Here is a 20,938-nt window from a genome sequence, read left to right on the forward strand (position 1 = left end):
TTGTTTGGGTGGTAGAGTCATAAACACTGTACACTTCAGATAGTTGGGCATCAAACAGGACAACAAGATATATATGGGATCAGTTATAAGGCAAGTCATGACATCATATGAATTTTAGAACCTGTGATGACTTCCTTGTCTCTGGTCTCTTGAATCAGGGTTTAAGATGTGATCTAGTATATTGTATATCCCCCCATGAACAAATATTTCACAGCACAAACCTGTCTTTACAAAGGAAAGGAAAGGAAAGGAGTCTTTCACAAGAGGGTTCTATGTTCATATTTAAGAGATTATATGTTTATATTAAGGTCAGTTTTAGTTTTAAACCAATTCCCAAATGAATAGTTGAGTTAGCCTGTTCTTGCAAAAAAGAGTCTTACGGCACCTTGAGCCTTTGATGTTTTGCAATAACCTTCATGGTTTCAACCACATTATTTTTAGAAGAGAAACAGATTATAGACTGAACTTTTTTAAAATGTAAGATTACACTTTTATCCATTTTTATTCACCTTGGTTGGAAGTAGTAAAAAACAGTGGACTCTGGGGAAAACTATACTCAGTCCAGTCTGCTAAGAAGGCTTCAAAGAGTCGGATAATCCAGGAAGAGCAGACATTCTTTTAAAGAGGCAGTTGAAGATTCTCATATCACAGGAAGTTTATACTGCAGAAAATCCCTTCTCCTTCTGTTGGGGTAGATGATGACTTAGGAGCCTGTAGAAGGGCTCTGACTTTTCTAGACTTTTTGCAGTCTGCAGCCTATCCTAAGCTATGGATCCAACTGTTTTGGAATGGCACCAGTGATAATCAGGAGAATAAGTACCAAAAAGTGTTATTTCATACTTGGAAGCAGATGGCAAAAATCTCCAAATGAAGCTGAGAAAATCTTTCAGCTGCCAATTATATGCAACTTGAAAAAAACAATGATATACAGACATATTTCTATGTCTTCCAAAGGCAGCACGTGTGTGGCAATACGAGTGGCAGCAATAAAGGGATAATTTCCCCCATTTCACTCTAAGAAATTAATTTTTGGAGAACATCCATAAATAAAACGCAACATATATATCACCAATTCTACAATGCTCTAGTTAAATATGTTAATGTGGCAGTCATACACAGCAAGCACTCTCCCTATTAAAGAAAGCTAACTGAATGCTTGAATTAGTTGAGATAAAAAAAACATTTATTAAAGCGGGTATAACGGACATGTATTCTGCCCTTATAATATCCATCTGCCTAGCTACAAAGGCACATCTAACACAAGGCTGCCTCTTTTAACCTAAGTTTTCCCTTCTACTTTCTCAATTTCTTCCTTGCTCCATCTGTTCGGGATACTTTTAACGTTAGTTGAAAGTGAGAAATGGAAGAAAACATTGATTGCCCAATCTCAAAAAGAATATTGGAGAGCTGGAAAAGGTGCAGAAAAGTGCAAGCAAATTGATTTGGGTTTGGAATACCTTCCCTATGAGGACAGAGTATGCAGGCAAGCAGTAGCTAACCTTTTTGGTGCTGAGGACTGCATCGACCCATAGCCAATCCCTCCAGGGGCTGCATGTCAATGTGAGTGTAGTCAAAGCCAAACTTTCTTAACCATTTGCCTCATTAAATATACTGAGCATCCCCACCCCTCTCCTCAATATTCCTTATTACTTTCTACCCTCCCCCCCTTATTCTTCATTAATTTCCACTCCATTCCAAAAGCCATATTAATTTCTACTCTATTTCCCTATTTCAAATCCCTTATTAATTTTCACTCTTTTCAAAAACATTGATTAATTGCCACCACTTTCCCCCCTTATTCCCATATTGATGCTTTCCCCATTCTATAGTAAACAGTTCACTTTATTCAGAAAGCACTGCTCACTTAACTAAAAGCAACCAGTCCCCCCAGTATACAATCCATCCTTTATTAAAATAACTTATAAGATCCATTCCATCTATTACAAGATAGCACTTCTCTCACAGACTGTGTTAGCTGCAAGTCTCATTAGCACCAAATGAGCACTACCCATTTAACAAGAAAGCCATCTGTGAAAAGGGCAAAAGAATGTCAGCAGTGAAGACACAAATAACCTACTAGCTACTGTGACTTCTTACCGTCTAGGTGATCCATCTTCATGTGGCTGGATAATCACCACCTTTACAGTCACAGAAGTGCGCAGCAGGTCAATCATTTGTTCATGAGTCAGGGTTGCTACAGCTACTTTACAGATCTCCACAAGGCGACTGCCTTGACGTAGGCCAGCTTTCCAGGCAAAACCAAATGGCTCCACATCTGCTACAATCCCTTCAAAGTTAACATGGAATCCGAGCTGTCCCAAGCCATTTCTCCTTAAGGTCATTTCTGTTGTTTCACATCCTCTAGTTACTATCTAAAGGAATAAGAAATTAGTGAGACCACAGTATAAAAGAATAGTGATGTAAAAATTCCAGAAATGGTGAGCTGTGGGTAGGGTGATATTGAAATGGTTTTTAAAATGTGATTTTATCCCCCTGCCATTAAGAACATGAAGTGTAATATTTATTATAACCGATAAGATAAAATTTTATTGTTTGATATGTTTCTGAAATCCAAAAGTAACAATAACTTCGTTTTATTAGAACACTTATAAATCAGTGTCATGATGGAACCAATACATAAGAGCCACACTGTTAACTGGGACTTACTCCCAGCTAAGTGTTTAGGATTGCAGACTTAAGGTCTTCCAATTATTCTATCTGTGCTAGTATTCCAGCTTGCCAAATGGAACAATACGCTTCCCCCTGCACATTGTTCTGGAGGTTCTCCCAATCCAATTCTGGAAGGCATGGGATGGGGGGAGAGAGATGGGGGAAGCCTTATAGCACAAGTGAAAGTCCTTGCACAGGGCTTCCACTGACAGGGCTGGTTAGGTGAATCCTAACCTAAGTTACCTAAAAACAAGATGAAAATAAAAATTGTTTGCTATATTACAGTGTATAGTAGTTGTGTTATTGTGAGACACCCTGGAATTTTTTTTTTATTAAGGGCCATGCATAAATATTTTAAACAAATTCTAAAAAGAGGAGTCAAAAGCCAGCCTGTACAAAGTCCACCAGGTTTCACAATCAAAATGACTGGAATAATCTCATAATGTACTTCTGGACCAAACACTCAAAGATGTACTCTGCAAATTCTGAAGTAAGTTTCCAACATCAAGATAGAAAATAATTACTTCTTCAGTAATCCTGTCAGACACTGTATCAGTTCTGTCATCAGTCTTATTACTGCTTTGGAATCTTAAGACTAAATTTTTTCAGCAGGGTAAATTAACTGTAGGATTCTTTTATACACATTAGTATTACACATTCTGAAAGGTGCATTTCCTAAGAGATCCCCCTCCCAACTACCAATTGTTCAGTAATCTGTTTCTAGTCTTGCATGCACACCCACACCCACTTTTCATATACACCCATTTCTTTTCCACCACTTTCCAATTTTTTTTACCAAGTCTTCACATCTCCCTCACTGGACACATGCCTTCTGAATTATGTAAGGAACTGCTTTCAAACAATGCAAAGTCACATGTACTAATATATTATACCCCTCGGGTAGCTAATAGTGTTTTTGTCATTCATGGCTGACTAGAGATTTCTGAATAAAGATGTTGTTCTCCAAGCTCTAACATTTGATGCCCCTGGAGCAACCATCTGTGCTGTGTCCAGTTTCTAAGACAGTACATTTCTCTTACTGATTATTATAACAATTCAGGGATTGTTTTGTTTGTAGAAGACTTAGCAGCTGCCTTATATTAAACAAGGAAGCAAAATAGTAATTTACTGAAGTCTTTACAGGTACAGATCACATTTTTTCATTAGAACAATGCTAAATTATTGCAACCTGACTCATTTGATTCGGTCAGGTTATATATCCGAACACTTAAAACACACTTAAAGAGAATCTGAATTAAGTGAACACTTAAAATTATCTGAACTATCTGAATTATCTCAACACTTAAAACACACTTAAAGAGAATCTGAATTACCGTATTTTTCGCACAATTGGACGCACCGGACCATAGGACGCACCTAGTTTTTTGGGGGGGAAATAAAGGAAAAAATTTTTCCCTTTATTTCCCCCCCCCCCCAAAAAGCAGGTCAGGGAAACCGAACCAGGTCGAGGAACAGCGGGATAGTGGCGCTGCGCCTCCCTGCTGTCCCCCGAGCTTGTGGGGCTGGCTGATGTCTGCCTGGCGCGCGGGGCGCTCTGCTTCAGGGCGCCCCACCCGCCAGGCAGCAGGCTGCTATCCGCAGCGTGGGGAGCCCTGTGGGGAACTCCTGCAAGGCTCCCCACTCTGCGGATGTCTGCCTGACGTGAGGGGCGCTCTGCTTCAGGGCGCCCCACCCGCCAGGCAGCAGGCTGCTATCCGCAGCGTGGGGAGCCCTGTGGGGAACTCCTGCAAGCCTCCCCACGCTGCGGATGTGTTCCCGAAGCGCCTGGAGCTCTGCTTTCAGGGCGCCCGACGCTCCGGGAAGCAGGCTGCTATGGCTAGCAGAGCGCTAATCCCGAACCTTGGGGCGTGCGGAGTTCAGCGCGCCCCAAGCTTCTGGGCGCCGGCAAGGTCTCCGCTAGCCTCGCAGAGCTCGCACGCCCCAAGCTTCGGGATTAGCGCAGCGGTCCGCTAGCCGTGGGAGAGCCGCGCGACGTCGCGGGGCTCTCCCAGGGCTAGCGGAGACCTTGCCGGCACCCAGAAGCTTGGGGCGCGCTGAGCTCTGCACGCCCCAAGCTTCGGGATTAGCGCAGCGCTTCGCTAGCCCTGGGAGAGCCGTGCGACGTCGCGAGGCTCTCCCAGGGCTAGCGAGACCTTGCCGGCACCCAGAAGCTTGGGGCGCGCTGTGCTCCGCACGCCCCAAGCTTCGGGATTAGCGCAGCGCTTCGTTAGCCCTGGGAGAGCCGTGCGACGTCGCGGGGCTCTCCCAGGGCTAGCGAGACCTTGCCGGCACCCAGAAGCTTGGGGCGCGCTGAGCTCTGCACGCCCCAAGCTTCGGGATTAGCGCAGTGGTCCGCTAGCCCTGGGAGAGCCGCGCGACGTCGCGGGGCTCTCCCAGGGCTAGCGGAGACCTTGCCGGCACCCAGAAGCTTGGGGCGCGCTGAGCTCTGCACGCCCCAAGCTTCGGGATTAGCGCAGTGCTTCGCTAGCCCTGGGAGAGCCGCGCGACGTCGCGGGGCTCTCCCAGGCTAGCGAGACCTTGCCGGCACCCAGAAGCTTGGGGCGCGCTGAGCTCCGCATGCCCCAAGCTTCGGGATTAGCGCAGTGGTCCGCTAGCCCTGGGAGAGCCGCGCGACGTCGCGGGGCTCTCCCAGGGCTAGCGGAGACCCTGCTTGCACCCAGAAGCTTGGGGCGCGCTGCGCTCCGCACGCCCCAAGCTTTGGGATTAATGCTGCGCTCCGCTAGCGGTGGGAGAGCTGGGTCTCCCACGGCTAGCGGATAGCTTCCTGAAGCCTGGAGAGCGAGAGGGGTCGGTGCGCACCGACCCCTCTCACTCTCCAGGCTTCAGCGAAAGCCTGCATTCGCTCCATAGGACGCACACACATTTTCCCTTGCTTTTTAGGAGGGAAAAAGTGCGTCCTATGGTGCGAAAAATACGGTAAGTTAAAATTCTTTATTATGCTTAGTAGAATTGTCTAGATTTTTTACTTCTTGAAATATGGCAACCCTAACTGTAATAAAAAGGGAGAATTCTGTTTCAGACCACAGCAGCCACATTTCCAGTTAAAGCCTGGAATACAGAAATACCCTTGAAATGGTCCAGTAAATTTTTCATTTTTAAAATTCTATAGTCAGGTATCATATTTATCCATCTCCATTATCTTGAAAAATTACTGACAATAGCATTTGAAATTGCCAAGCACTTAAAAGAAACCATACTTACTTCCAGTCTTTGAACCATTTCTCTGATGTCATCAGCACAGTTATCAAGTGCTGAGAGAAGAACACATTCTCCTCTTTCATAAAAAACTTTAACACTCATTAATCCAGATGTCCATCCAATAACATCTCTGCAGGAGCAGTTGAAAACAACATTCTTTGATTCCTTTTCAATCAACACGATGAACTCATTTGAGATACCAAGAAGACATTCAATGTCAAGGGACTGACCAAAGTCTCGTGCTATCACATTCCATATCACTGCTCCAATGCTGAATAAGTGGGCATCCTTCCTTGGTTTCACTCTCTCTTTTTTCTTTGCTCCCAGTGTAATAAAACTAAACTTGACTGACGTGTCTACTGTAGCGGTAGTAACAAAGTTTTCTGCAAGATCTTTCAAGTACTCTTGCCGTGTTCTAGTGGCCATGGCTCGAAATTTTTCTGACTTGTGTGCTGCATTTTCTGCATTAATAACTTTGGCCAAAAGGAAGTCCCGGAAAACTGCTGATTTAGGGAAAGTCACTCCTTTAGGTATTGGTGGCCCAAAAGGTGGTACATCTTTTGACCTTGAAACTCCAACACTAGAAAGTGAAGAAAACTTTATTATAGGATCAATGTTTTGTAAGTTATTTTAACTAAAACATTATTTGTTTATTCATAAGATCTTTATGCACCTACCAACGACAAGAAAAATTTATATAATAAACTACCTCAAAACTCTTCAAAACCAGAAATTGTCAACCAGAGTTACATTTGCAGCAAAATGAGAAAAATAAAATAATAGAATTGTAGAGTTGGATGGGACCACTAGGATCATCCAGTCCAACCCTCTACAGAACTCTTCCTAACTGAATATATTTTTTATCAAATTGAAAATGTGCTGCATCAAAAAATTAAATATTCACAGAACACAAATGTTGTTCTACCAACCCATCATAAAATGGTCTGTTACAGATGCATGTACATGAACACTAAATATATAGATCAGGGTACTAGTCTATAAACAAATGCACAATTTTTTATGCCATATGCCTAGAATACAGTATTGATTCATGGTATGAACATATAAGCATGCCATGATCCATTATGAGCTACCTTAGAACTGAGTCAGTTACCCCACTTCTCCAGTCTAGAGTCCCCATGCATATAGAAACAATAGGGCTCAGCTTTCATAAGATTGTTTCTTTTCCTTGACTAATTCAGAGATTTAAATATAGACTACATTCTATTGGTACCATACAACTTATTTTTATTGAAGCTAGCAAGTCTCCTGAACCTTGTTTAAGGGTGCAATCCAAACCCTCACGAGCCATCATTTGGACTTTTTGGAGCAGTACATCCACCACCCATCTGCACTCTGGTTGCTCACTGTGAATAGATGAGGAGGTACAGGACAACTGGAACAAATTCCATCATCCGATGGAAGTGATTCCAGTGGATCCCTGAGGCATCCCATTTGGGGGCTTGCTGCCAGCCCCCACAGGCAAGGATATGGCCAGTGAGTCTCCCACTAAGCTCATGCATTGAGTGGAAGGGGAAGGTTGGTGCCATGATGGTTGGCTGGGTGAGCTGGGAGCACAGGTACATGGGAAATGGCCCCAGCAATTTCCAATGAAAGCCTAAGAAACTAAGGCAATTGACAAACCTGTACTCACCTATAGCACACATTTTCAGTGCAAGGGTTGTGGACTTTAACAATGACAAACACATGTTGAAAATGAGAACGGATATTTTTTGGAGTAAAAGGAAGCGCTCCAGGCTCTTGGAAGACAATGGTAACAATGTCATTTCCTATGTGCCTTTTCCTTAAAAGCTAGATGCAAAACAAAAAAACAAAAAAACATTAAAATGGTGACTACAATTTCCTTCACATCCACTAGAAAAAAAGATAACTATTAAAAATGGCAATTATGTATTTTAAAAAACCCTACACTTTGATTAGTCACAATGTTCTTGTCTTGGCACAGGCAGCACGCAATCCAAGTACGGTATGTTTTACAGGTCTTGTCTATACCGTTTGAAATACACAGCTCTTTAAAAAGGGGAAAGTGGTGGGTTGAGAATAGGTAAAATCTTAAACCAGTCTTGTTCAAGTATATGAAGCACAGACCCACACTAAATAGCCCTTTAATCATTTCCAAGATGCAAAATAACTTTTCACATATGGAATAAACATTTCTTGTTTCCTTAAGATGTTTTTCCTCACTGTAGTGGTTTCTATATCGACTAGAAATTCTCAACATTTTAAACCAATCTTTCCCCACCATAAAAAGCACAACAGTCACCAAATATCTTCACAAGACAATTTTATTTCAATTAAATTTGGAAATGCAGCAGTGGACAAAGGCAGGCCAAGATCCAAGGATTCCTAAATGTATGTTGAAGCGGTTCAACACAGCTTTTGCCTTTTATTTCCAGACTTTTGGAAAACAGCTTTTTGGGTAGTGTGTCTGCAGCAGAGTCTGTGAAAGAAAGGGGTCCTTTGGATATTGCCCCAAACATGTACATGCAGACATTCATATTACAGCTAAAGATGATATTTTGGAGTAACATATCTTAAGTAACATAACCTAATATCAATTTAAATAACTTGTAACCATGTAACAAGTATGTAATTAAAACATCAACATTTTCTATAATTATTTGGAAAGCTGAAAAGGTGTTGGAAATGTTACAATCCAGGAGCTCCACAAACACATACTGATGTTCACATGCAGTTTTCTGGTGAATTTTTACTTCAGTAGTCCACAATAGTAAACCAGAAGCTATTTCAGCTTCTCTTTGTTAGCTTAAAAGCAGAGCTGTCAGTGAAAGGAAATACAGTGGTGCCTCGCAAGACGAAATTAATTCGTTCCGCGAGTTTTGTCGTCTTGCAATTTTTTTCGTCTTGCGAAGCACGGTGTCGGGAAAGTTTTGGAAAAGCTTCAAAAATCACCAAAGTCTTTAAAAACCTCAAAAAAGGCTACCACACCGTGTTCTATGAGTTGCTCCTCGAAGTCAAGTCGCAACTGTATTAACGGTGTTAAGAAAAAGGAAACAAACTTGCAAGACGTTTCCGTCTTGCGAAGCAAGCCCATAGGGAAAATCGTCTTGCGAAGCAGCTCAAAAAACTAAAAACCCTTTCGTCTAGCAAGTTTTGTGTCTTGAGAGGCATTCGTCTTGCGAGGTACCACTGTACTGAAGCAACACAAAGTCTCTGTTAAGTCCATCTACCAGAAGGTTTTGATCTCAGAGCTTTTGGGAATGCTGCAATAGCTTTTTGTTTACTGTATTAATTTGGGATGTCCAGGATTAAGCTGGTAGAAAATTGGAGATATGACCTCTGCTGTATTCTGAGCTGTTTTAATTGAATTTTATTTAAAACATTACCTATTACTGGCTTTTGAAATGATGTAGATGACAGACATATGTGAATGAAAATCACAACTGTGGGTATGCATCTGGTGCACACTAAGTTATGGTATAGGGCAGTGTTTCCCAACCGGTGTTCCGCGGCACACTAGTGTGCCGCGAGGCGTTGCCTGGTGTGCCGTGGGAGGGAGGCGGGCGAGTTGGGCGGCGAGAGGCGGGGCGGCGGCGGCGAGGATCCGCGTCGAGCCGGGGGCGGCTCCGCGGTGGTGGTGCCGAGGTTTCTCTCTCCATTCTCCCCTCACACACACACACAGGATCAGCTGACAGGACCCGGCCAATGGGGCGGCGGCGGGGCAGCGCGCGCAAAAGGGAGGAGCGCGAGACAGCGGACGAGGAGGAGGCCGGCATGTCCGGGCAGCAGCAGCAACAACAACTCCCGGCGACGGCTCCTCAAGCCCCGGGCAACCCTACTCCCTCACCGGCCTCGGCCGCCCTCCTGCTCCACCCGCCGCCGCCTCCCCCGCCGCCGCCGGCCACCTCGGCCCCGCCGCCGCCCCCTCCTCCGCCCGCTATCGCCGCCACCACCACAACAGCCGCCGCTGCCTCAGCTGGGCCCATGCCTGCCGGGAGTGGCGGCAGCAGCAGCAGCAGCAGCGCCCCGGCGCCCTTCCCTCCCGGCGTGACGCTGCGCGCTGACGTCACGGGGCTGTAATGGTGGTGTGCCTCAAGCAAGTGTGCCTTTGCCCAAAAAAGGTTGGGAAACACTGGTATAGGGTACAACCCAACTCTATTAAAATCAATGAAAGTTTTGCCATACCTTTATAAGCCAGTAGCTGCAATCCATTTTACAGCTACAGACACTAATTTCAGCGTGTTTTTAGTGGGGCATAAATACTTGGGTCTACAGGTGGACTAAAGTAATTGGACTGGATTGAACTAATCTGTTGCACTAGCAGAAGCCAATGCAACAAGTCCTAACAGATCAACAGGACTTGCCCCCCTCACCTTCGCACCAATGCCCTCCCCATATCTGATTGGGAGGGTCAGGAGAGCCCCCAGAACAAGGTGCAGAGGGAGGAGTTCATTTTGCCTGGTAAGCAAAAGTAACTGTGCCAATGGAATGATCTCCTTGGGGCAATGCTGAATTCCCCCCAAAGGCTCTATGGAAGTGAGTTTTATCACTGCTAACACATCACCAAAATAAAAGTTCATGTACTGATCAGATGTAGTTTCCCATATATTCAAATTATTCTAAAGTTGCAGAAAGTGACAATAATACCTTTGATTTCAGATTCATCTGTTAACAGTAACAGAGTAAAAATCAGGAAACAGAAGTAAGAAGTAAATATTCCAGGGGTAGCCAACATGGTGACCTCCAGATGATTTGGATAACAACTCCCATCAGCCTTGATCATTAGCCATGCTGGCTAAGACTGAAAGAAGTTGCACCACATTGGCTATGCCTGCAGGAAAGTGCACAAACAGAATGAACATTTTGCTTACTCCAGTATGTGTGAGGAAAGGCATGTAAAAGCTAGTTGAGTGGAGGACAGATTTTTTCCAGAGGATCTCTAGAAGGCCCACTTATGGGCTGCAAAGGTTCCCGAGTTTGGATGACATGCTAAGCCAAAACATAACTTAGCTCGGCACAGTGCAGCAGCAAAACAAACTAGACAGGAGCAAAATGGACAATTTCCTTTTTGGGATCCCACATATTTGCCTCAAGTCATGACTTGGCTTAGATATTAGGTGCTAATTGGGTTGAATAATAAATAACAGACATTTGCAATATAAACCTTTCTAAACTATTTTAAAGGGCATCAATAGTTCCTGAAAGGAATTTGAGTCTTGTCACCAACATGCATAAGCATATTCATTAACGTAATTGGATTAACCTAACCATATAAAACAAATTGGAACTCGTTCATTCTTTAAAATGTTAGCAAATAGGGTGAGATTTCTGAGGTACAACTAATATTTCAGTTAACATAGCAGACAACCATTATAATCAGTACCATAAAGGTCTGTACAACATCATTAAAAAAAACAGTAATAGAACCATATAATTATAAATGGGGAATTGAAATGCAAGGAACAGGCAAGGAGAGTTAAATAGATGATATTGATATGTAATACATTGATCTCGGTAGGATTGTATAAATGGAATGCAAATTGAATGGAGAAAAAGGTATGAAAAAAAGAGAGACACTGTTCTGAAAACTGAAGAAAATGGTATGTAACTATTATACAGAGCTTCTTTTCATATCTCTAAGTTCTTTTCCCCTTTCTCTCCTTATTTGTTCAACTGCCCTTCCAACACACTCTTAACAATGATACAATTCAATTGGAATTTTAAATATAGTACATAGGTCAAGTGGGATTATTTTCAGGAAGTAACACAATATTGACAATAAGACCCTAATAAGTTTTCACCTTAGTTCTAACACAATATTAACTTGGAAGTAAGGTCCACTGATAATAGTTTTTTTTAAAGAAATGTAATCACAACCTTAATTGGTGTGGTAAATCTAAATATGAATCCAGTAAAATATGAGCATTAATGAACTTAATTTTAATATGAAATAGTATCAAGTTAAGAGAATGTTAGAAAAGAAATATCTACCACCTTTTAAAAATAATGTATTAGTTCTGATCTGACCTTAATTATAGACCTTCAATTTACTTTACTGGCTCTGTTTTTCCTAACGTGCTAATCAAATGTGATTTTAAGTTTTCCAGATAATCTGAAATGGGATGCACCACCTAATCTGTCCCTTTAGCATATTTTTATTCATCTCTAAGCTTCCCAAGCTAAATTGACCATTATCGGACAGCTAAAGCCACAGCAATCTATTTCTGTAAGCCTTAATTGCTTGCTCTAGCTAAAGCAACAAAGTTATCCTGTCATATTACATAAAGCATCTTTCTTCATTCAATTTAATGGGGGGGGGGATGAAAAGACATCACAAGAAACCTTCAAGCTTATTTTAATTTAGTAATAAAATAAGTGGTTTCATAATAAGTTTGAATTATAATATGTTAATATTTACATATACAAAGATCACATATTTCAATCAGACCTGATTAAAACTAGGAAAATTCCAAACACTGAAGAAGCATTTAATCTTACATACCAAGACAGTAACTCGTTTTGATTTTTTATTATTATTATTATATCAGACAAGGAGATAACTTGACAACAGATTTGGATTAATCAGATCTGACCAAAGATAACAAAAGCAAATGGCAGAAGTGTGAGGAAATATTGCAAGGAAATGATCTGGAAAGGGTGTCTACAAGGGTAAAAGTTCAACAGGAGAAGCCTTTAACTGTGATGTGTAAGGAAAGCCAATACAAGGAGGTGGTACTGGCCACACCAGAGGGGGTAGCTCCCTCTGTTCTGATCAGAACACAGAGTGAAGACTCCCCACCCTATATTGCAGCCAAAGTGAAAAATTACCTGTGTGTTTGGATCTCCTGCTCGCTCTAAAACTAGAGGGATGTCCTGATCAGTGACCAAGCAGGGCGTAGTTATTTCCTAGAAAAAGCAACAGACAGTTCTGGTGTGGCCTATTTCTGGCTCACAGGTAATTGGATTTTATGAAATGTTCATTGGAGATAGTGCTCACAGTAGCTGGCTACATACCTTGGCCAGTGACCATACGAGGTATAATGGATGTATAAACCTATTCACACCATAATTTCAGTGGGAGGCTAAACCTCTAGATCCCATTCAAATCTAAGATGGGAAGTTCCCACATGACTCAGATAAGGGGATGAAACGCGATAAGCCCTGTACACAAAGTAAAATTTCTATACCACAGGGCTGGTAAGACTGTTCCTTGAGGACAGCAGCAACTTTATCTGTGATGCTGATTCTTAGCTTCCTGTGTGTCTCAGAGGGAAAGGTTTGTTATTTTATGTGAATTGTTCCTAGCTTGTCAAGAATACTTCCATGGGTACATTCTACATTATATAGTTTAGCAAGGAGGTACCAACAGAAAGAGAAAATAAACATTCATTAGCTATTTCTTCTACACATTAAGGCTGGCTAAATGTTGATTGCTAGAGTGTGCTTATCACATTTTATTGAAAAGTGTTCATGCTGTGCAAATACCACTGGCATCCAGTATCATAAAAAATAATGTGGGGGGCCTTCAGATTTCAGTTGCCTGGTTTGTGCATAACGCTAAATCAAACTATGGTTTAGTGTGAACAAAGAAGTGTGCTTTGCTCCTGCAGCAACACTACCAATACTAAGCCATTGGTTAGCTAAGCTAAGTTTAGCCTTATGAACTAGAGCTCATGGTTCATCTCACTCCAAACAAACCACACCAAGAACAGTAAGCTGAGAACAAACTTTGGCTACACAAAATTTGTTCTCAGCTTACTGTTCTTGGTTTGATTTGGGGGGGGGGGGGCAAACCGTAAGCCCAAGTTTGCTAAGTCAAACCATGGTTTACCTCTTGGTAGTGAAACAGCAGGGAAGGAGCTAAGCAGCCACAATTTCCCCTATATGCACCAGCACAATGTTTTGTTCAAATTAAGCCATAGTTTGGCTTAGTGATACGTGCAAATGAGGCCAATATTACCTAAATATGGAAAACTTCCACATTATTTTATCCAAAGAAATCCATAGAAATATACCGAGACTGTCCAAGGTACAAAGACTGATGAGTGTTTACTAAAACATTGTGGAAGGGTATGATTGTTACTGGGGAAATAATGGAATTAGGTTGGAAAATTTTGAGGATAAACCAAGAACAGGCTTTAGTTTGTCTAGGGAGGAAGACACATTAGGGAATATTTAGGTAAAGATATAAGCAAAGGTAAGAAAACTGAAGAGTGAAATGAGTGGCTCAAGCAAACACAATAGTGAGGGTGACAAACGCCATACAATTCTGGAAGAAGTGGATCAAGGTAAAAGGTTATTTCCTATGCTCACAGTTTAGGTAAAACCAAGACAAAGACTAACATTCAACATCAAGTAAGGGTTTAATGTATTGTCATTGCCTGCAATTAGGAATAAAAATATTTGAAATCAACATTGAGTATATCTTTTGTAGAAGTATTTTCTACAATAGTTAAACTTTGCAATTTAAACCCATCCACAGATAGATTACAGTTTCTCAAACATTTTGTTATTCCAGTGTATACTGTCTTTTGTGTCATATTGGAGGGAATAAAATATTTGCAAATAGATGCAGTAAGCTCCTTGTTCACAACTTTGATATGTTAACCTATCACTTTAATCACCTTGGGCATGTGCACTGGATCACAAAGAAATTTTAAGTGTTTCTAAATTACATGGAAATTTAATTAACTTCATATGATAGATGGATTTTTTTCTGTATCATCATAAATGGTCAAAATGGTCCCAAAAACCATAGGTAGACCAAATATGGAAGATGTATAGTGGAAGGGACACAGCTCACTGGTAGAGCATTTGCTTTGTATGCAGAAGGTCCCAAGTTCCGTTCCTGGCATTTCTAGCTGTAGGGCTGGAAATGTCCCCTATCAGAAACCCTAGTTTCTGTTGCTGGTTAGTGTAGACAGTACTGAGGTAGATGTATTCTAAAGCCGTTTCCTATATGCCTTTCACGTATAATTTCTAGCTCCATTTTAAAAGGTGTTGCTACAATATTTTCTCATTAGATAGAACTGTGTAGTTCTATTAAAACTTTCTCTTTATCCAACTAAGGCTTCGTTCTATCCTCTGGGCACTTGCCTTTGGAATAGTTCCCATTGAAAACAATAGAAAGTACACCTGAGTTAAAACAGTTCAAAACAAGCCATAAAGTTCTGATAGTTTGGTGAATTTGGTAAACAAGACAGCTGGTTACACCTACCCACTTCTAGGAAAGTGATTTGCCAATTATTATAAAACTATTTTAATTTTTATACATCTACGAAGCTATTCTTTTAGAACTCCAGAATTGCAAGTTCTGCCACATTCTCAACTTGCTCACTATAGGCATAAATATAATATCATACAACCTAACTACTACAATTTTAGCTACTCTCCCAAAACAAATTCACCACAGATAAGGAAATAACTTTTATACATCTGTCAATAAGTCTGAAAATATGTTTGCAGAAATCCTTATTCTTTGTGCAGATATACAAGGAACTGTTGTTGCTTCTTTTATCTACACACACTGGTTTGCAGAATGTTACACTCTGAGCAGTAATCTCATTTGTGAATGGCTCCTTTATTCACACATTAAATTCGTAGAAGTGGGAATATATTATATATTTTAAAGTATCTATTTCTTTTAAATCCCATTTATAAAGCAAACTTATGACAAAGGTATTATTTATATCAACTAGTACAGGCAAAGACAGGGTTAACCTTACAAAAACAAAAAAAGAAAATCATAATTCAATTCAAGCCAATGGCAAAAGTCCATTAACTTCAAATCATTCAAGACTGCAACCATTAGGATTCTACAAAACCTCTAATGCAAAGTCATTTTTAGCCATCCTTAATGCTGCAAGATATTCTAAACTAGAACAGAATGGTACATGTTCAAACATTAACTGTATTTGCTATATAATGCTCTATTATCTATGCGCATAACAGACAAGCAGTATGTTAAGTTATTAGAATACCAAAACTTACACCATGAAAAATCAAATTAAATATACTTGCATCTTTTAAATGCATATTATTAAAAATTAGGCTGGATTCAGTTTGTTTTGGTAGGAGAGGAAGTATTTAAGTTTCCAGAAGTATCTGTATCCCTGAATACTGGCAATTCAGTGAAATAATTTATTCTCTCTTTTTTAAAAATGGAAAGATCAGATAGAAAAAAAAAATGTTAACAGAATAAACTTTTGGGTCAAAGCAGAAGTAAGAAACCTAAGCATTTTAATCCATAAGCAATATGCAATCCTCAAGTTAAAATAATAACAACAATAATTTTTACTGAGTATTCGTAACAAACATTTCAACAAAAAAAATACATTCTACAAACAACTTCTCAGACAAGAAATCATGCATGATTCCCTAAAGCTGACTTGAGACATACCTGTTGCCTGTTACTGGGCATATATGGAAGCATAGTTGACACATGAAACATTATTTCGTAATCTTTGTAGGTAGTATAAAGGGAATGTGTTCCAGTTGAATCGGCTGAAATTAAAGTCCACAAGTGGGTCAATGAAGACAATGCAGAAATTCAAGTATAATATAAACATCTCTCCTACCACTGGGCCGCAAAAAACAACAACAAAAAAACCATCCAGCAAATATGACAGTTCCATATAAATTCCAAATAGTTTCAGAAGCCCTTTCCAAGCCGTATTTCCCTATTGTAATTTGGCATTCAACTATTTCCTGTGGCAAGTGAAAGTTGCATGCCATTCAATGGGTGCAGCACAACCACTAAGACGGAGCACGCAAAAACACAGCCACTTACGTAACCCCTTGTTTTCCTAACCAAGGAAACCACCTGCTGGGTCTGGTCTCCCTAGAGCAAGGATGAGGAACCCCAGGTCCAAAAGTGGCCCCTCCAGGCCCCTCTGTCCAGTCCTCATGCCTCTTCAGAATGCCTCTCTACCACTTCAGGCTACATCCCCCACTGGTCCTACTCCATGCCCTCATCTTTGCCTGTCTGTAGTATGTCCTTCAATTGTAATGATGCCTCCTGCTTGCTTGGATGGAGGATGGAGATGGGTGTCAGTGTGGGTGTGTCTGGACAGCTCTGCATGGTTGGAATGTAGTCAACTGCACAAAGATAAAACTCATCTGTTGCTATGACTCTGGCCCTAAGCATCAGCATGCAGACCTGGAACACCATCTGGCCCCACTGTAGGGTGACTGTGCTCAGACTGGAAGGGAAGAAAGAAATGCAGTGTAGATGCTGTCTCTGTGATCTCTGTGTAATATGCATTTACAGAATGAAAGCACTTTGGCATAACAGATTCTCTTATTTTTATACTTTTAGTGTTTATTACAATTTATTATTAAAACTTACTTTTATTGTCTAGCTGAGCTCGGTATTTATTGAAACCTTTCAGCCATACTCTCTGACCTAGGAGATCAAGGAATTCGTCAAAAGCCGGTCCTGCGGTCTCATTGTTATACATCTCCTCCTCAGTGCTTTGGCCTGCTTTGCAATACAGGATCCCAATCTTGTGCTGAAAACTCAGCTGTAATTAGGAAAAAACTAGTCAGAACAGAAAAAGTCTCTAAAACAGGGTCTGACAGATATATTTTGTAACCCTAGTAAGCATTTTTCAGTTTAGGATCGACATATTTGAACTTCCCCAGAACAGCAGCTAATGCCAATTCTGGCACACTAACTGAACTTTACTTCTTTACTTCTTGTGATGGATAAATGATGCCTTCCCAAAGCCCCTGTGCAGTATTAATCATTGGATCATTTGCAGCTGAGTATCTTCATTCTCTCTAAGGTTTTCTTTTCTTTTCAGAGGCCAAAATACATGTTATACCTATTGAGATAATCTCTGAAGTGAAATGCGATTTTAGGATTGCTTTGTATACTATAGTACATCATCTAGCAAAATGGGACACCTTATGTTGATCCCAGTGCAAATGCATTTGGGCTAATTTAAGATATTGCCTGCATAAGCAGGAACATCAGCTTCTGCTGCTCTGGGTGAATGAATTCCCCATTTGTCTTTCGTAAGTGGTTGTCTGTAAAGAATATGAAGTGTAAGCAGAAAGCACCATATATGCAAGATGTGAGTACTAAAAGCTCTGGAATATTCAACCCAAAAAGACCACACAAATTAGTTACTCTTGCATTAGGAAAAAAATACTGTTTTTTTCTAACTTAAATTTCAGATACCTGAAGTTCAATGGACTCTCCTCCTCTTTGCAATAATACCAGCCATTTTCTCTATTTTCCCAATTATGTGAAGGATTTTGGTGGAGGTGAAGTTTATACAAGTTCCCTTTTAGATTGTAACTACTGTTGACCCAATCAGCCTGCTTATTTCTGACAATAATTGCAGATGAACTAAAGCATCTATAATGTAAGTATGTATTGCCAATTGATTGTAACAAATAGTGATTATTTTCACCATAGCAATTGATTTGATCTCTTCTATTTTCAACTTTTAAAAAAACTTCTAGTAGTATCAAAATAGGATGAATCCAGTGTTCCTACATCCATTCTATTAGCATTTCCTCTTCCTATTAAAAATTAACCAAGTGATAGAAAACAGCAGTCTTCCTGTACTGCTTTCAGATATCCAGCCACGCTCAAGGCTCATAATCACATACACTGAAAAATACTTATTTGGTCAAAATACATCCTCTGGCTACAGAATAAAAAATGTATGTCATTGAATCAATGAGGTGTGCTGTATAAAGAATATTGCTCTATGGAATGAGGAATCCAGGGGACAAATCCCAGCTCAAAAACCCTGGATTGGTTTATTATTTATTAATTTGTTTCAAAAAATATATATATTGCTGATTGTAAGAAAAAGCCTCAAATATTGGTTGACTGGTCCAAGGTCACCTTGGAGTCAAGACGTGAGAATAAAATGAGACATCCTCATATATGGTGTCCTGAGCTCCTTGGAAGAAGCCAGATATTTACCTTATTCATCATTTTTGTATAAGGCTGACTAAAATGATGCTCCTTTTTCTGTATCTATATATGCATTTCTATATAAAATGATCAATTATGCCTTTTATAATCATGCAGAACAGTGTCTGCCTTATCAAACCAATTAATCTCACCATTATTCACTCTGAATTTAAAGTATATGTTCATTTCATTGCTCATGCAGTGTTAACTTGTTAAATAGTCCCAATTAGAATTTCAGCTGTTTGATCTATCATATATTCCACATAAAGTAAGAAGACTGCCACTGCGAATAAGGTGTGCTAATTATAATTAGGAAAGGAAAATCTGAAAAGGTGAAAGATTGGCAAACCAATGATTTTCCCTTTAATACAATGTGCAGCTTTCTAATATTGGGTGTTTACCAAAAATGGCTTACTAAACTGTATTTTACCTCCATGGAAAGTACAGCCATTTGTGCTTGTGATTAGTATGTGTAAATGTTCATTTTGTATATTTATTGTTTTATGTGAACCACTTTTATCTGAAGCAGTATATAAATAAGCCAACATGTAAAAAAACCAAAAAACCTACAAAATTATCTTACTGTAATATAAATACACAGAAAGTCCCCTTTTGTTAAAGTTCCTTAAAAATCTCCTTCACTTATCGTAAGTTAACTGCATTTCCACAGACAGGTCAGATCAAATTCAGTTGTATTTATGACAACAAAACACTGCAATAAGACAACTCACAGGCACGCAAGTTCAGGCAAGGCATGCAATACCTACCCCTTGTTCGTCAAGTTTAAGCAGCTGCTCAGAAACTTTGGGTGAGTTGGAAGCTTGCCGTAGGCACTGAATGCTCAGTTCTGGTATTACATATTCCAATACTTCTTTAAGAGGTAAACCGCGTGCTGTGCCATGTCTAGCAGTAGATGGAATAGCATCTTCTAAAATGGCTCCCCTCAACGTGGTAAGCTACAGCAAGAGTATAAGTCTTACTAAATGTTTATCATTGTAACACAATCTTCAACAAGGAAAAGGAAAATACAAAATCTATTAAGCTGTTACTGCCTGAACCTGCGTAGGGAGAAGTAGGACCATGCATGCTAGCCTTATCCCCAACCTTGCTACGCTGAATGGGAAGGTTTGACAAGGGCTTAAGTGCATTTGACTGAACTTATATAGAACTGCACTATCAAGGATTGTGGAGAGCATTCTAAATGCATTCATCTGGCACATGGTGCTAGGTTGGGGAACCTACACTAGCTTGAGCAATAATGCTTGAACATGGCTACACTTATGCTTCATTGACTGTGGTGCTGGGCAACAGCAATTAGCAAAACTTCAAAATTCAACTAAAGACACACATTGAAAAGAATAAAATAAGCAGAAGGGTTAACAGTCAGAATCAGGTGTCTATTGAAACATGTTCACAAGCAGTATATTTTCAGCAATAGCACTTGGAGGTTAGCATGAAACCATCACTTTGGGCTCAGTTTCCAGCCCCCAAGAAGGTTTTATATAAACTTCATAAACTGCACCAGCAAACTATATGGCAAAATGCATCCTTTAATTCTGTGTATGCTAGCCAAAGTAAGATCTGAGAAACTTTTTACAAAGATTTATCACAAATGTCATACACAGCCATTCCCATGATTAATTAACAAGAGAAGGAAAACTGAACTGAAAAACTACCTATAACTGAAATTAATGGTGGACAACCAGATTTTGGTATGTGTTTTGTTAAAGCTGCCTAAGAAAGTGCCTGAGGCTTAATTAGCATCCCTCCTACGACTTCAGATGCTATTGTTTTTTAAACCTTGAACATGCCATTATTTTACAACAAATTACCCTACTGTGCTTTACATAGTTAGTATACTGAAAAAAGAAATAGCTAGAACATCCAACAACACAAAATAAATAGACATTTAAAGTATTTTGTTAAAGAGGAATTCTATGTCACATCCCCTTTCTCCCTTCCCCCTCTCAAAACATTATTCCTTTCCACTCTCTTCCCAAGCCTGCTTATACTTTTATAATCCTCTTCTGTCAAGCATCTGCAGCCATACTTATCTTCTACACTCTCAGGCTCACCATCTGTTTATTTTTGAAAAGTGTACCCATTTCCTTCATTCCTCAATAGGGAAAATGA

At 40.3% G+C, this 20,938-nt stretch overlaps 1 protein-coding gene across 6 annotated transcripts in view; it reads right to left on the reverse strand.

The window, feature by feature from the left end:
- Positions 1–20,938, reverse strand: part of SIPA1L2 (signal induced proliferation associated 1 like 2) — a 77,516-nt gene that overhangs the window by 29,882 nt on the left and 26,696 nt on the right. For 4 of the 6 annotated variants that reach the window (XM_083496734.1, XM_083496731.1, XM_083496732.1 and 1 more), the window contains exons 4-10: positions 19,573–19,761; positions 17,219–17,393; positions 16,271–16,374; positions 12,700–12,777; positions 7,544–7,701; positions 5,893–6,469; positions 2,098–2,372 (exon numbers count right to left, since the gene is read on the reverse strand). In XM_083496734.1, the coding sequence (XP_083352860.1) occupies positions 2,098–2,372; positions 5,893–6,469; positions 7,544–7,701; positions 12,700–12,777; positions 16,271–16,374; positions 17,219–17,393; positions 19,573–19,761 (1,556 nt within the window). The remainder of the gene's footprint in view (positions 1–2,097; positions 2,373–5,892; positions 6,470–7,543; positions 7,702–12,699; positions 12,778–16,270; positions 16,375–17,218; positions 17,394–19,572; positions 19,762–20,938) is intronic. The other 2 variants (XM_083496736.1, XM_083496735.1) reach the window with 1 other exon arrangement.

This window comes from Podarcis liolepis (assembly GCF_965112155.1).
Source record: "Podarcis liolepis genome assembly, chromosome: 3".
Lineage (NCBI taxonomy): Eukaryota > Metazoa > Chordata > Lepidosauria > Squamata > Lacertidae > Podarcis > Podarcis liolepis.